Below are 16,852 nucleotides of genomic sequence, written 5' to 3'. Positions count from 1 at the left end.
AATTTGTAGATATGCATGTCTCCACCAAATTTCGTGTAATCTATTTGAGGTGAAATACAAACAGGTAATCAATAAATTTTAAGATGTTTGTCATGAAACATAAGAGAAAGCTTCACACCAACATAGGGCCCATTTACAGCCCATGTATAAAGAAGTCCAATCCCACAACAACTTGTAATAAGCCCATTAAGCACTACTCTGTAGTCTATATCGTGAGTTACAACGCACAGAATCCCAATCACTCCATTCTCTCTATTCTATCTCTACCTACTCTTCTTCCATTCCTATCTACATTTTTCACTCTCTCTATTATTTCTCAGTCCCGCTCTTCCATCGTTAAACCCTATAAGCCCCTTCCCTTCTATCCAACGACGTCGTTCCATTCACACACTCGCACACAGAGACAGAGACAGAGGGAGGAACCACAATGAATCCCTCTACTCTCACAACGTCCTCTTCTTCTTCTTCCACTTTCCTCAACCCTCTCCCTCTCCCTCTCCGAACCTCTAACAACCTCAACAGACGACGCCGTTTCCGTGTCTCAGTCCCTCGCAACTCTTCCTCCGACCAATCCGCGCCTTCCACGCCATCGCCTCCTCCTCCTCCTCCGGCGGGCAATAAAGTCTTCGTCGGAGGCAAAAGAGAGCTCACCGGGATTCAGCCTTTGGTGGCCAGCCTCTCGCCGCCTGTCAGGTTAGCTTCCTCCGCCTTGTTAATCGGCGCCGCCATTGCCGCCGGCTACGGCTTGGGTTCTCGCTTCGGTAAGGCCCAGGGAAATGTCGCCACTGTCGGCGGAGCTGCCGTCCTCGGCGCAGCTGCTGCTTCCGCCGCGTATGCCGTGAGTGCGGCTGTGCCGGACGTTGCTGCCGCTGACTTGCATAATTACGTGGCGGGATGTGACGATCCTAAGGTTGTGAACAAGGACGATATTGAGAGGATTGCCAAGAAGTAAGTTCTATTGTTTTCTCCCTTTACTTACACTCATTCATTCCGTTGTAATTTGATTGATAACTAGTGTGTGTATATATATATATATATATATATGTGGCCTAAGTAAATTAGAATTTTGGAGACGAGTTTGTTTTGCTGTGAATCGCTTTATTCTAATAAAACGATGAGTTCTAATTGGTTTTTGACTAACATGTAATGAAAATCAAATTAATATAATGACGAGGATGTGAAAATGGAAATGGAAAATTATGGGATTTCCAAAGCTTGCTTTGCAACGTTAGAAAGAGTCAACCAGAAAGTCAAAGCTTTGATATATAGTCTGATTTGAGTTTCATGGGGCTTGGCGTGTCATGTGTGGCATGTTGGAGATCATTTTTTTTATGTTTTTATTAGAAGGAACTACTATTTCCATATTGTATATGACTCTTTTTGCATCTGGGTATTGCACAAGAATGCATTCTGAGCTACAATTTATCTGCCTCCTTGGGTTGAACATGGAGTCTTTTTTTTCAAGTGTACTTTTTGCGCTGGGTACGGCCAAGTGTAGCTGCAAATTTGTTGTTATGGTCTGCTACTCTTCCTGAAAGAGGGAGGTTGTACCATTTGGGGGTTGTGAGAGTGACTTATGATCAAGTCTCAATTTTGTTTTAATTATAAGAGCCTACATTTTATTTTTCTGACTTCCTAATTTAATTTTCAGGTATGGAGTAAGCAAACAAGATGAGGCATTTAATGCGGAGCTTTGTGATATATATTGCCAGTGAGTCAGATGATATGATTTAGTTGTGCACATATGGGGAGTAATGAAATCTATTACAAATTTTATGTGGGAATTATTTGTATCTGAGATATGAATTTGGTATAAGATTCAAAACTGTGTAATTCAACTATTGCGTTTGACTTTCTTGGTAATATTCTCTATCAATTTGTCATTCAGGTTCGTGTCTTCTGTCCTTCCTCCAGGAAGTGAAGAACTCAAAGGTGATGAGGCTGACACAATAATTAACTTTAAAAAGGCTTTGGGCATCGATGATCCAGATGCAGCTGCCATGCATATGGAGGTATTTCTTTTGTGCATTCTCTGTATTTATGCTCTCAAAAAGTTTGAGAATGCTTAAATTGCGAAATAAATTTCAAATCATAATGAAATGATGTTTGTGGCTTACAGATTGGTAGGCGACTCTTTAGGCAAAGGCTTGAAACTGGAGATCGTGACGGTGATGTAGAGCAGCGTCGGGTAGGTCATATGTGCTATTATTGTTAATTATTACCTATTAATCTCAAGGACTTAAGTCGAAGATATGGAGCTTGACCATTATTAGCATGTCTCCAGTGCAGGCATTTCAGAAGCTCATTTATGTTTCAACTCTTGTGTTTAGAGAAGCATCGTCTTTCCTTTTACCTTGGAAGCGTGTCTTCAAGGTCACTGATTCCCAGGTAATTAGTCATTGATCTTTCACTCTAGTTTGATAGCTAGTAACTTGTGAGCTTGGTCTCTATTGGGTTTTTTTTGGCTAAGGAATACAAGCACCCAATGGGTTTTTGGTTCAAGGCAGCCTCAATTCTCCATCCCATTATTATAGGAGGGAATTCCATTTGAGCTATATTTCGTTGGCAATCTTGGTTTCTTTTTTTTACATCTACTTCAATCATGGTGCTGTGCATTCTGCAATGTGAATTTTTTCTTCCATCACAGTTTATCAAATGTTGACACTGATCAAATTTCTTGTGTTTCTCATAGTCTGTTGCATTTTATTATAAAAATTTTCCGTCATTAATTTACTAAGTGGGCAACAATAATCTTTTCTGTCAGGTTGAGATTGCTATCCGCGATAATGCCCAGCGGTTGTATGCTTCTAAGCTAAAATCAGTTGGCCAAGGTAAATACATCATGCACTAAGGTCTTTGTCAGTGACTAGTGAAAAATTTTGTATCATATTGAAGAAACTTTGTGCTAAGCAAGATTGAAAACACTGTGTAGTTTATAAAGTAGTGTGCTTAACTTTTATCCCTAATAGGGCACATGGTTTGTTTGATATCAACAGCGTGTTGTGATTAAATTTGCATTGAATGCTTAATTTATAATTTTAGCAGTGGATGATAGGGATCTAATCATATTTGATATAGGTCCTCTTTCTTGAACACAAATAATACTCTTGGTTGATTACTTTCTTTTCTAATGCTAGAATATTTTTTAATGTAGTTATTTGGTTTAATACATGCATACAGTTGAATATTTTGGTGAATGATCTCATTATGAGTTTCTCTACTTGCAATCCTATAATGGTCATTTATTTTTTGGCTGAATAACAATCCAGTAATTGTCATACTTTTTATAAATTCTTAATGGTAAATAAAGTCTTATATGTTGCTTTTAGATATTGACGCGGAGCAGCTTGTTAGCCTTAGAGAAGCACAACGTTTATATCGACTTTCTGATGAGGTACTGTCCTTCTCAACTCTTTTGATTTAATATATGTAACTGGTTCGAAATTGTTCTATATGTGATATATTCTATTCATTGCAGCTTGCCATGGACTTGTTTAAGGAACATGCAAGAAGGCTGGTGGAAAAAAATGTTTCATCAGCGCTCAAAATACTCAAGTCCAGGACAAGATCAGTGTATGGTCACTGCTACTTGAAATAAATGCAGTTATAGATGTTTTCATGTGTCACAAACTCAGACACATCATATATAAGTACATTATGTTTGGCAGGATGCTCTTCTATGTAATCTAGTTGTAGAAAATTATCCTTCAATCATTTGTATCACTCCTTTATACACCTGAATGCTGGGTCTTTTTCAGCTTTTTTTACTAAATATTTTTGTCATGGAAAATTCTTTGTTCTGTATATTTGAGTCTTGTTGGAAGTTTTGATTCATTACTAGTTTGTGATGTGTATCACTTGCATAATCTAACAAAAAATAGGGGGTTTCCAGCAAGGTTGTCAAAGAAGCTGTGGAAGAGCTCGGCAAGATACTAGCTTTCAATAGTTTGCTTATTTCATTGAAGAACCATCCAGATGCAGATCGCTTTGCCCTTGGGCTTGGCCCGGTTTCTTTACTAGGTAGGTATCCTAACTGAACCTTTTGTTTTGATGTTTACCAAAGCTGCTCAAAGCTGAGTGTTGGACATTCCAAATCCATGAGCTGGTATTAATTTGTATCTTTGGCTTAGGTGGAGACTTTGATCCTGACAGAATGATAGATGACTTGAAGTTGCTTTATAGAGCTTATGTTTCAGATTCTTTGTCTAGCGGTCGCATAGAAGAAAATAAGGTGAACAAATGAGAAAATTTTGCTAAAAAAGAACATCTTCTGTTTTTAAGCTGAGTGTGCACTTTAACCTTCCTCTTAATATTCTAATTTATAATCGCACCTAAACCTGTCCATGGAAAATCTTCTATAATTATATGGTATTGGAAATTTGATAGATACTAATTGTGTTGTATAAGAAAAGTCATAGGTGGTGCTTTCAATTGATCTTTCTATTGTTGCTAACAGCTATTGTGTTGATCCCCCGTCATTTGGTAATGGAGAGTCATCTCCAATCCTCTAGGTTAATAACTAAGATTGTGATGCAGGACAATACCAAAACGGATGCAATACCAAAGTTGAATAGTAACCCCCAAAAAAAAAAAAAAAACTCTTATGAATCAGCACCTAGGCTTGCTTGGAATAGACATCAAGCGAGAAAGCTTAGGAATTAGCACCTAACATTAGCTAGAATTAAAACCAAACCATTGGGAAATTTCAATGGAATTTTTATAGATTAAAAAATTGTAAACTGTCTTCATAGAAGTATATAGCAAGCTTATATCAACTACACAACGTATTTCCATTTCTGTTTGTCTTCTTACTGTTTGTAACTCTTCTTGAGTTACTTGTATTTGTTTTAAGCACAAAAGTGTTCACCATTGTGAACACGATATACTCTCTTATGCAATAAAACTTTGATTACCTAAAAAAGAAAAAACTGACTTAACCCTAATTCTATTGACTTAGGAAAGCTCAATTATTGAACTACAAAAATTACCCGGACTCTTGATAACGTTTTTTTTTTTGTGGGAAAATTCAATAGTTGGGGGAGGGGGTTTTTGAATCCTGAATATCTCTGTTGTAAACACCAGGAGGTGCCAACTGAGCTAGAAGGCTCTTGGCTTGACTCCTGGAAATGAAATATAATACTATAATCTTAGTTAACTAATAGGACCTAAAATAATTTGTAATTGAACTATAAAATTAAATAAGACTATTAATATAAAATTGTCTTTGTGCTTCTGACATCAGACTGCATATGAAGTTGCATTATATGACAATTGATATTTTTCTTTATCTCATTTTAACATTGTCTTCATCATTATTTGTAAGTCTGACAAACTTGATAAATAGTAAAATGCTTTTAAAACACCAAGCAATGGATGACTGAATCTCATTGCTTGGTGTTGGCAATATAATTTTCCTCCATAAGGTAAATAATTAAATATTTCTCATCACTTGTATCAATCATGCTTCTTGTGTTTTTGAGGTTTTCTAGTGCTTGGTTGCTCTTGCTCAGCTTTGTTCTTATGTTGAAAAACTCTTTTTTTTTTTTTTTAAATTCTACACAATCCTCCTGTTATTAATACATATGTATGTTTTTGATGTAGCTTGCTGCATTAAATCAATTGAGGAATATATTTGGTCTGGGAAAACGAGAAGCAGAAACCATTACACTAGATGTTACCTCAAAGGTATATCGGAAGCGGCTTGCACAGGCTGTCACTGGTGGTGATTTAGAAATGGCAGATAGCAAAGCAGCCTTCCTTCAAAATCTCTGTGATGACTTGCACTTTGATCCACAAAAAGCCAGTGAGATTCATGAAGGTAATATATATTGTAATCCTGGTCTTGTTTACATTCTTGCATTTCAAAATATATTTTTTTGTGTAAAAGTGTCATTTACATTCTGCAATATGCATTCATTCAAACTTGATTATGTTGCTAAAATGTCTTGCTGCTTGTTAGTGGAATATGTATAATAATTTATTTTGGTATCAGTAGCTGACATGTCCTTTTTTTCTTAAGAAATATACCGACAAAAACTTCAGCAATGCGTAAATGATGGAGAACTGGATGAGGATGAAGTGTCTGCCTTGCTAAGGTTACGTGTCATGCTTTGTGTACCTCAGCAGACTGTTGAAGCTGCCCACTCAGATATCTGTGGCAGTTTGTTTGAAAAGGTAACTGTTCTCTCTCTCTTTTTGGTTACCATTGTCTTCTTTTGTATGTAATATCTGGTTGTCAGAGCATAAGTATATCTTTCCATAGCATTATTATTTTATTTTATTAATTTATGTTCATGATATGTCTAATGGAATCCTTATTTTTTCTCTGTTCTTGGTGCACTTCCATCCCAACTCTTGTACTTCCACTTGAGGTTTAGAATTATAAAGGTTGATGGGGAACTGGAAAGGTCCTATGTTTTTATGATGGGACCCTTGTGAGCAGTTCGATATTTGTCACTGAAAAAGTTCCCTTACCAAGAACTTGATACTATGGTACACTGTTTAGTGTTACTATTAGGCTGTTTGGAGATAGGTGTGGGTAGAGCTTCGTCTTTCCCTTTGCTGGATCAAATTTGTTGGTATTGTACACACATACACGCACATTTCTGATATTAGTATGGTAAGTAGAAAGGCAAAGTGAAGTCTCATGGAGGACTTCAATTGATATGTGGTTCTAAGGGGTGATCAATGTGATGCGCCATGTTTCTGCGGTTGCAACTGTTTCTTGATAGCTACAACCAGAGATGAATGTTCGGGAAATTTATCAAGGGACATTCCACATCAAAGATATACTCAACATTTGCGTCAGGCATAAGGGATGGAAGTTCTTGGTTATATTATCTAGAAATGAAGTTCTTAGATGTTAATTTTGCCATTGGACTGGTTTTTAACTAATTTCTATGAAGATCTGTTCATGGCAATATAGTAAAGTTTATAGATGCTTTGCTATGGGAAAAGATTATATAATTCTGTTGTTTGTATGTATCACAAAATGATGGTTGAGATAGTTGATGGTAATATCGTTAACCAATTTGTTGATTTATGCCATTGTATGTATTATTTTCCAGGCTGTGAAGAATGCAATTGCTTCTGGTGTTGATGGTTATGATGCTGATGTCAAGGAATCTGTGCGAAAGGCAGCACATGGCTTAAGGCTGACTAGGGATGTTGCCATGTCTATTGCTAGCAAGGCAGTGAGTATACACTTTAAATGCTTTAATAATTGGTGGTGTAAAGATAAGGTTTTGAGTCCAAATTTAACATGTTTCTCCTTTTCTTCAAATCACTGCTATGAAGGTCCGACAGATTTTCATCAACTACATAAAACGAGCACGGGGTGCTGGGAATCGTACTGAGACTGCAAAAGAACTTAAAAAGATGATAGCTTTCAACACTTTAGTGGTGACTGAATTGGTGGCCGATATAAAAGGGGAGTCATCTGATACCTCATCAGAAGAACCTGTAAAGGAGGAAGCCAAACAAGTTGAAGAAAAACAATTTGAAGAGGATGAGGAATGGGAATCTATTCAGTCACTTAGGAAAATACGACCTGGCAAGGAACTTGCTGCAAGGTTGGGGAAGCCTGGCCAGACAGAAATAACTCTCAAAGATGACCTTCCAGAGAGAGAGAGGACTGACCTTTACAAGACATACTTGCTCTATTGCCTTACTGGTGAAGTGACCAAGATTCCCTTTGGTGCTGAGATAACGACAAAAAAGGATGATTCTGAGTTTGTTCTGCTAAATCAGCTTGGTGGGATCCTGGGTTTGGGTGCTAATGAGATAGTGGAAGTACATAGGAGCCTGGCTGAGCAGGCTTTTAGGCAACAAGCAGAGGTGATTTTAGCTGACGGACAGTTGACAAAAGGCAGAGTAGAGCAGCTTGATGAGTTGCAGAAGCAAGTTGGCTTGCCTCCACAATATGCACAGAAGATAATAAAGAGCATAACCACTACAAAAATGGCAGCTGCCATTGAAACGGCTGTAGGTCAAGGAAGGCTTACAATAAAGCAGATAAGAGAACTTAAAGGAGCCGGTGTTGAATTAGATAGCATGATATCTGAGAGCTTACGAGAGAACCTCTTCAAAAAAACTGTGGATGACATTTTTTCATCAGGCACTGGAGAGTTCGATGAGGAGGAAGTCTATGAAAAAATCCCATCAGATCTCAGCGTCAATGCTGATAAGGCAAAACGTGTTGTTATTCAGCTTGCACAAAGTAGATTGTCAAACTCTTTGATTCAGGCTGTGTCCCTGCTAAGGCAGAGAAATCAAAAAGGAGTGGTAAGGATTTTTCACGAACTTTTTATTCCCATTCATTATTTATTTTATTTGTTTAATAAGACATTTCTGTCATCATATTTATCCTTCAATGGTAGTCACATGTACTATGATAGTCTAGTAATGTGCGGGTGGTCAGATATGAAGCCTTCTTTATGCGATTGCAGGTTTCTTCTCTTAATGACTTATTGGCTTGTGACAAAGCTGTACCTGCCACGCCTGTGTCATGGGAGGTGCCAGAGGAGCTAGCCGATCTTTATACTATATACCTCAAGAGTGAGCCAGCACCAGAGAAACTGTCTCGTCTGCAGTTTCTGTTGGGGATAGATGATTCAACGGCAGCTGCTCTCCAGGAGATGGGGGATAGAAATGGTCCTGTTGGTGTAGAAGAAGAGAATTTTGTATTTTGAGTGTGGTAAAGGCACATTCAAGGGGCAATTGGCTCATTTTATCTGCCTGTTTACTTTGACAAAGGGAGAGAAAATCGTATGTGGTGGTGAAGACAAGAGTTTGACGAAATCCGGGTAGCTAGTTTTCAATGACATCACATGAAACTCAAGAGCCATAGAAGTAGTAATAGAACTGTTCTGTTTAGTCTATTTTTGGACATCCTTTCTCCAACAAAATATTGAATATGTTTTCAGGTTATTTGTTTTGCTAGAAAACAAAGCTTTACTGAACCAGAAGTCAATAATACAACCATCTAACCCGCAGAGCTTGAACAAGGCCAGAGGGGAAGAAGCATGGGAATAGAACACCACACAAATTAGCAGAATATATTTGAGATTATTAACATGTTTTAGAAATCATTTAAGTGATTTGATCGTTTGGTCTGTGTGTAAACATTGGCTTTATGGCATGTAGGTCCTGCCTATGTTCTTAAAAGACGCTAATGTTCGGAAGATTTGCTAAATAGTAACCACATGATATGCAATGTGGACACCATTGCGTAGGTTGTGCCATTTGGTACCGGTTCTTTAATCTTTTGCTAAACATACCCATAGGCATTGGTTCAAGCTTCAAACCTTAGTGTATGGTGGTGTTGGACTCTGCATGGTCACAACTCACGAGAGGTCCTACTTAGATCACGCCAGAATTTACCCATGCGTAAGCCTTCTGGTAAACTGAATGGATGCTGATGACAGAAAACATGGCGCTAGTATAAGAGGTTCTATGGGGTCAAGTTAGGTCACCTCAGAATTTACCTAGTGTATATTGCTTGCCTTTTTTTAAAATTTTTTTTTGCCTAAAAAAGAAAAAAAAAGACATTGCCCGTCATTCAACAAAAAGTCTAATGGATTCAAAATGTTATTTCACCCTCATTTTTTTTGTTTTATTTTTAGGAAATACCCTGTTAGTTCCTAAATATTATCTATAAGCACTTTTAGTTTTAATTTAAGGTGGTTTAGTCCTTAAAAAGTTTTAAAAATGGGCGTTATTGATCCTCATGTACACTTTTGTTAGTATTTTTTTGGTCTCTGTATAACAGAATATTAAGGTAGTATTTTTTATTATTAAAAATTACACATATACCAGTCTAGACCTGAACCTTTTATATTTTATTCTATCTATCAATCTCTTCTTGTTAAATTTCTATGGTTTTATCAATGAATAAAATTATCCAACTAAAAGTATGTCCAACCAAAATTACAAAGAATATATATTATTTGGCAATCACCTATCCCCCCTTTTATACTCTTAATACTGACAGTATCACATTAGGCAATCCGGGCCTTGCATGAGGGGAGGAGCGGGGGGAACGGGGGTTGTTCTTAGAAAAAGCAGATTGAGGGTGGACTACATGATTTTCTATTCACATCGGAATCACAACCAACAATGCTGCAGAGCTATAGATGGTTAGGCAGGGAGTACTACAGCTAGCATGGAAATTAGGGTTTAAATTTCTAAATCTAGATGTTGACTCTAAACTTGTTGGTATATTGGCTACCATCATTTGATGTTATGGCATTATATTTGGTTTATTTTAATTTGTGATTGCAGATCCTCCTAAATTGAGAGTGGACCGTCCATCCGCATCACATTCATCATGAAGCAAATGATATAGCGGACAAGCTTGCAAAGGGGGATGAGAGCATAGGATCTAACTAGAAGTATATTCTCAATGTACATGAACAAAGTTTCTCTTCAAACTAGTTTGGATAAAAACCCTTCAAACTTATTATATATCTTTTTTTTAGGTGTGAATTTTGAAAATCTAACCGTTGAATTTCAGGTCCCTTATGTTCTTAACATGCATATCAAATTTCGTTTAAATCGGATTTTATTTACTATTTGATCAACAAAATTATTTTTTATACACAATTTTAGATTACAAAAAATTGAAATTTTAACATTTGTTTGATGACATAGCAATTGATTTTTGATTTTCTTGAAATTTTGCAAGCATGAATAATATAATAAGAACATACAATCCAACGGTTAGATTTTCAAATTTCACACTTAATATAAAAATATTTGAGAAGTTTGAAGGGTTTCTCTTCAAATTAGTTTGGAGGGAAACTTTTTCCTATGTAAAATCCATGTGTGTATGAGCTACATATATTGTGAGAAGAATATCTTATAGGATTGTCTCATATGATACATTTTCTTTATGCAGATAGGTGATATATTTTTACTTTTTAATTAATAAATAAATTCCCTCATTCTAAAAAAAAAAAAAATTTGTATATATTTCCTATCTTTTATTTTATTTTATAGGAATTCCCTATCTTTTTTTTATTTTAATCTAATTTGTCTTTTAAGAATTTGTCAAAGTGTTTTTTATTTTTTACTTATGTTTTTTGAGAAAAGTAATTTTTTTTTTTTTTTGATAATCGAGAAAAGTAATTTAAAACTAAACAATAAGGATAGTTGTGAAATTAATGAAAAGTGGACAACAACAAATATTAAAATTACTATTCCAATCCAATGCTAGGATAATAATAAAAGAGAGCCAGGGGATACATCGTTACCCAAAACGGCGCATATGAATATAATTGCATGAAGACACGCGTCACCATCACATGTAAAAAGGAACTAGCCGTTGTAGACCTAAAAAAAGAAAGGCAATTCAAAATCTACTTACCCTAGCGGACTTGCAACGTTCGAATTTGATTTTGAATCCCCACGCACCAAACCCCATCCAAGACCGACGTCGTTTTTTCCTCATCCGCACAGCCATTTAAACCCCAAAAAATCTTCAGGTCCCCCATCTCTTACAATCAATTCTCTCTCTCTCTCTCTCTCTCTCTCTCTGTGAAAATTCTCTCTGAGATCTCTCTCTCTCTCTCTCTCTGCTGAAGGGGAAGAAGGGGAAACTTTGATTTTATTTCTCCTCTTCTTTTTTCTTTACAAAGCCCACTTTTTTGTTCACAAAATATCAGTTTTTTTGTTGGGGTTTCTTGAAAGTTGAAACTCTGTCTCTGTCTCTCTCTGTGTGTTGAAACCCAGAAAGGAATAGCGAAAAAAGAAGGGTCTTTTTTTTTATTATTTTTTTTTATAACTATGGCGACCATTACTGGGTATACTGAAACTGCTCAAGGCTACCAAGACAATACAAATGTGGCCGTGGCTGCGGCGCCGAAGCACCCAAACCCTCCTGCTAAGACCGTTGATACTCAGTCTGTTCTCAAAAGGTAGATTTGGGTTTGTCAAGAATTTGGGTTGTTCTTTATTTTTTGTGACTTTAATTATATGTGGATGATTGTTGAATGTATGTAGACAAGCTGTTTGTTGAAAGGTTTTTCTTAGAGGATAAGTGGGTTATTTTGGGATCTGGGTTTGTCTATTTGTTATGGATTGTTGAGTTCTTGTATTGGTTTTTTGTTTCTGGGTTTGTGTGGATATTGGGTTCATGATCTGCACCTTCCGTTTGTAAAAAGGGGTTACTTAGAAAAGCTAGATGGGGATTTTTAGGGTATTGGGTTTTTGTTTATTTTTTGAATCTCTATGCGAATATAGATATTGAATGTTTGAATTGGCTTTCTTAAGGGGTTTGAAGGGTCTCTAATGATGTTTCCTTTGTTATTGTTTTATGAAACAGGTTGCAATCTGAGTTGATGGCCTTAATGGTAAGAACCTTGTAACTCTTTTTATTTTATTTTATTTTATTATTATTATTTTTTAGGTAGTCCTGGATTGTCTGTTTTAAAACCTAAACTTGTCTATAATTGAGATGGGTTTTTTTCTTATGTTATTGGGAAGAACATAAGGTTTTTCAAAAATTTAGATCTTTTTATTTCCTTGTTTTCTAAGTAGCCAAACTGCGAGTTTTTTTGGTGATCTAGGGTCTGTATTAATTTTCTTGTTAAAAAACCTAAATTTTAGATGAGTGGAGAATCTGGGATATCGGCCTTCCCTGAGGAAGACAATATATTCTGCTGGAAAGGGACAATTGCTGGAAGCAAAGATACCGTGTTTGAAGGAACAGAATACAAGATGTCTCTCTCGTTTCCAAATGACTACCCGTTTAAGCCCCCGAAGGTCAAGTTCGAAACCGGCTGCTTCCATCCCAATGTGGATGTGTATGGAAATATTTGCTTGGACATTCTTCAGGTACTTTTTCTTTCAAATTTTTTTCGCTGGGCATGTTCAGAACATTTAGCACTACACTATATTGCTGAAAGTTCAACGTGTCAAAGCAATGATATGATTTGGCTGTGGTCTGCTGCTTCATAATCTGATAACATTTGAAATCCATCTGCAGGATAAATGGTCATCAGCATATGATGTGAGAACCATACTGCTGTCTATCCAAAGTCTGCTTGGAGGTAGTGTTTCTAACTTTCTCTTGTCATTTTTCTAAAGTATATCATTTTCAAGAAATTCGGCAACAGTCTTATTCGTTTTACTTGTGAAATTCAGAACCAAACATAAGCTCACCTCTAAACACACAAGCGGCACAGCTCTGGAGCAATCAAGAAGGTATTACATACATATTTTCCTTTCTATTCTATAAATAGGTTCACTCCTCTTCCATTTTTTTTTTCATTGAAATGTGTCTGAAATAAGCTTCCTCTGTTTCCTGCAGAATATAGGAAGATGGTGGAGAAGTTGTACAAGCCTCCAACTGCTGCTTAGTTTCATCATACCTTAAAAGAGTTTCGGAGATGGAGAATTTATACAAGCATTTGTCTTTCTTTTTGGAGAAGAGACAGAGACTGAATTGAGCTTTCTTTTTCTTTTTGGTTCCCTTTTCTTTTGGTCCTGTGTGTTAAATTCTTTTTTTCTTTAATGAATGAATATTAATAGACAATTGTTGTTTTGCTCTCTACCTCTTTCACTCTCTCTTTCACACACACACACACACACACACACACACACACACCCACACACACACACACATGCCATAGTCAGTGTTTCTCCAGTGCCTTGTGTACATGCCATAGTCAGTGTTTCTCCAGTGCCTTGTGTATTCGTCTAAAGAAAGAAATCATCATCTTGAAAGAGATAAAAGGTGTAGTGCTACCAGTGCAAGAATCTAAATCTTTTTGAAAGTTATAGATCATTTGATTGAGAGGCAGTTTAATTGTAATAGGGAAATATTGATTCATTTTTATACAACTTACAACTACAGTAAAATTTTTCATTAATATCCTTAAAAAAGAAGAAAATCCCAATTGTTGCTGATCCTTAATGCTCTTTCCTAAAGTTATTTTCCCAAATACTTGGTTCCTTTAGGCACATGGTTCTGCTTCCTTAACCCACCCATCGACACTCTCCACATTATTGTCTAATCCAAACCTCAATTTTTTCCAAGATAAAATCTCATTTACTAATTAATTGATATGAACAAAAGAAAATGAAGAAGAGAGTTCTTTAAGCCTAGAAAAAAGAAATACAGAAAAAGTACGTATTTTAATCCCATGGGTTGAAGAAGAAGAGGAAGACCCTGGGTTGAAGAAGAATTTACAGATTACCTACAATTATTTTTTTCCTAATCTATTTTCCTGATTTTAATGAAATGAGGTTCCGCACCACATTTATAATAATATAATAGAGTAAACACTTCACAAAAATTCATAGGAAATCTATAACTGAATATAATGAAATGGAATATCTCTCTAGACACCATTTGCATAAATTCATGTTTTCTAAAGAATGATCAAATTTGGAGAAGAGACAAGATAATTTTCTGGTTTGTACTTTGTAGTGATAAATTCATGTACTTGCTTCCATATACATGTATCTTGAGTCAAAAACATCGTGTATCACTTCTCAAACTTATGCAAAAAATTAATAAGAAACCTTGTCCTTTTTAAGCCAAAAAGAAAAATCATGCACAGTAATTATTTTTTTTGTTTATTTTCGATGGGTTTGTGCCATTGCTCATATGAAAAATTCTCTCTCCCCTAGTTCCATGAAATTGATGCTCAATAGTTATTTTGTTTATTTTATTTTATGCATGTACTAGCCGTTAGGTAATGAATCGATTTTTGATGGAATCATTATTTGATGGGATTATTTTAAAGATATTCCAAACACAATATGAATAACCACTTAAAGATATTCCAAACACAATATGAATAATCACTTAAAGATGCTCAATAATTTAAAAATTTTATTTTTTGGTATGAATAACAATTTTTTCTTCCAAACACAATATGAATAACCACTTATGATTTGTTATGAAAATATTGTAAAAATGTTGTGGTAGTACCTCTCAATACAACATAATTGAAATTTTTTACAACATGAATTCTAGACTCACATTGCTTACAACAATCAATACATTGAGTGCTTCATACACATAAGAGTCACATTAAGGTCTCTATTAAAGACCCTCATTATTCATTAATGATATATTCTTAAAAATACAAAGCTAACAAACTTATGCCACGCTTGACATCCAGAGCGAAGCATTTATTCTTGTAAGAAATTCAAATTGACATAAGAGATGACCTTATGCTTACTAAACATTTGGAGATAGTAGTAGGGAAGATGAGGAGGTGATGACGATGGTGGTAAGGGGTAAGGATTTGTAGTAGTATGGATGTGGTGACGATGGGGAGGTGCACGTGGAGACTAATAGTGGTATATTGGAGGAGGTGGTGGCAAGGGAGATGATGGAGGAGGACACTTTTGATAAGGAGGTGGATGAGATGGTTAGGGTGATGGTGATGGTGGTGCTTTGTCAAATTTTGGAAGGTGGAGGTGATCAAGATGGTGGCGGTAGAAGGGATCGAGATGGTAGTAGAGGAGGAAATTGAAATGGTGGCAATTGAGGTAATGGTAATGTTATTGGTATTACTAGAATATGAGATATTAGAGATGGCGGAGATTGAGGTGGTGGAGGGTGGTGTTAGAGATTTTGGCGATGCATGTGATGGAGATGGTGGCGGTGGTGGAGATTTTGGCGGTGGAGGTGATGGAGATGGTGGTGGTGGTGATGGAGATTTTGGTGGTGGAGGTGTTAGTGAGGATGGTGGTTGAGATTTTGGCGGTAGAGGTGATAGTGAGGGTGGTGGGGGAGATTTTGGCACTGGAGGTGGTGGTGGAGATTTTGGTGGTGGAGGTGATAGTGAGGGTGATGGTGGTGGTGATGGAGATTTTAGTGGTGGAGGTGTTAGTGAGGGTGGTGGTGGAGATTTTGGTGGTGGAGGTGAGAGTGAGGGTGATGGTGGTGGTAATGGAGATTTTAGTGGTGGAGGTGTTAGTGAGGGTGATGGTGGAGATTTTGGCAGTGGAGGTGGAGGGGATGATAGTGGTGGAGGTGATGGAGATTTTTGCAGTGGAGGTGTTAGTGAGGGTGGTGGTGGAGATTTTAGCATTGGATGTGGAAGGAATGGTGAGGGTGGTGGTGGTGGAGATGATAGTGAGGGTGGTGGTAGTGGTTGTGGAGATTTTGGTAGTGGAGTTGTTAGTGAAGGTGGTGGTAGTGGTTATGGAGATTTTGACGACGGAGGTGGTTGTGAGGGCGGTGGTGGAGATTATGGCAGTGGAGGTGGAGGGGATGATAGTGGTGGAGGTGATAATGAGGGTGGTGGTGGAGATTTAAGTAGTGGAGGTTATGGAGATGGTAGTGGTGGAAGGGATGGAGATTTTGGCGGAGGTGGTGATGCCGTGATGAAGATGACGGGGGTGGAGGGGATGGTGAGAATAGTGGTGGTGATTTATAAACACGAGGAGGAGGTAGATTATAATGACTTAGGGAATTAGGTTTTTGGTCATGAGATGGTGGTGTTGAACCATAAATGTAAGGCCTATTAGCTACCACGATAGTGGCTATGAGGCAAAATACTATCGCATAAATCTTTTGAGGCGAATGCCTTGAGTGTCCAAAGGTTCCCATTCCTAGCAATTCAACTCTAATTACGACAAAATTTGTCCTTAAGCTTGCATGATAAGTTGATAACTTTGGAAGCTAACCCCTTATATATTGCTTCCTTGACAATGATATCTTTGTTTAATTCTTTATAAAATGTTGTATGCTTTTAATATCATTCAAAGACCTTATACTAAAATTTTCATTTTCCTAGGGATCACATTAGGTAGTCAAATTAATACAAAGGCCACAAAGTAGGGTGTGTTATTAGTTATGATCGTATCACATGCCGATGCCGTACGTAAGTGC

The 16,852-nt window shown here is 36.8% G+C and overlaps 2 protein-coding genes across 2 annotated transcripts; both read left to right on the top strand.

Moving 5' to 3' along the window:
- The first annotated feature begins 238 nt into the window (after window positions 1-238).
- LOC142607399 (protein TIC110, chloroplastic) lies at window positions 239-9,101 on the top strand. The gene is made up of 15 exons (XM_075778869.1): window positions 239-948; window positions 1,652-1,711; window positions 1,889-2,012; window positions 2,120-2,188; window positions 2,290-2,388; window positions 2,765-2,831; window positions 3,330-3,394; window positions 3,479-3,573; window positions 3,893-4,020; window positions 4,131-4,231; window positions 5,602-5,818; window positions 6,020-6,174; window positions 7,068-7,193; window positions 7,297-8,283; window positions 8,448-9,101. Exons 1-15 carry the CDS (start codon window positions 428-430, stop codon window positions 8,688-8,690), a joined length of 3,057 nt encoding a protein of 1,018 aa, XP_075634984.1. The 5' UTR covers window positions 239-427; the 3' UTR covers window positions 8,691-9,101.
- Window positions 9,102-11,489: 2,388 nt separating this feature from the next.
- LOC142606890 (ubiquitin-conjugating enzyme E2 20) lies at window positions 11,490-13,546 on the top strand. Its single transcript, XM_075778258.1, has 6 exons — window positions 11,490-11,915; window positions 12,323-12,350; window positions 12,607-12,834; window positions 12,986-13,049; window positions 13,144-13,203; window positions 13,310-13,546. Exons 1-6 carry the CDS (start codon window positions 11,785-11,787, stop codon window positions 13,357-13,359), a joined length of 561 nt encoding a protein of 186 aa, XP_075634373.1. The 5' UTR covers window positions 11,490-11,784; the 3' UTR covers window positions 13,360-13,546.
- The last annotated feature ends 3,306 nt before the right edge of the window (window positions 13,547-16,852 follow it).

Source organism: Castanea sativa, chromosome 8, assembly GCF_040712315.1.
Source record: "Castanea sativa cultivar Marrone di Chiusa Pesio chromosome 8, ASM4071231v1".
NCBI lineage: Eukaryota > Viridiplantae > Streptophyta > Magnoliopsida > Fagales > Fagaceae > Castanea > Castanea sativa.
This window is presented reverse-complemented; position numbering and strand designations above follow the sequence as displayed.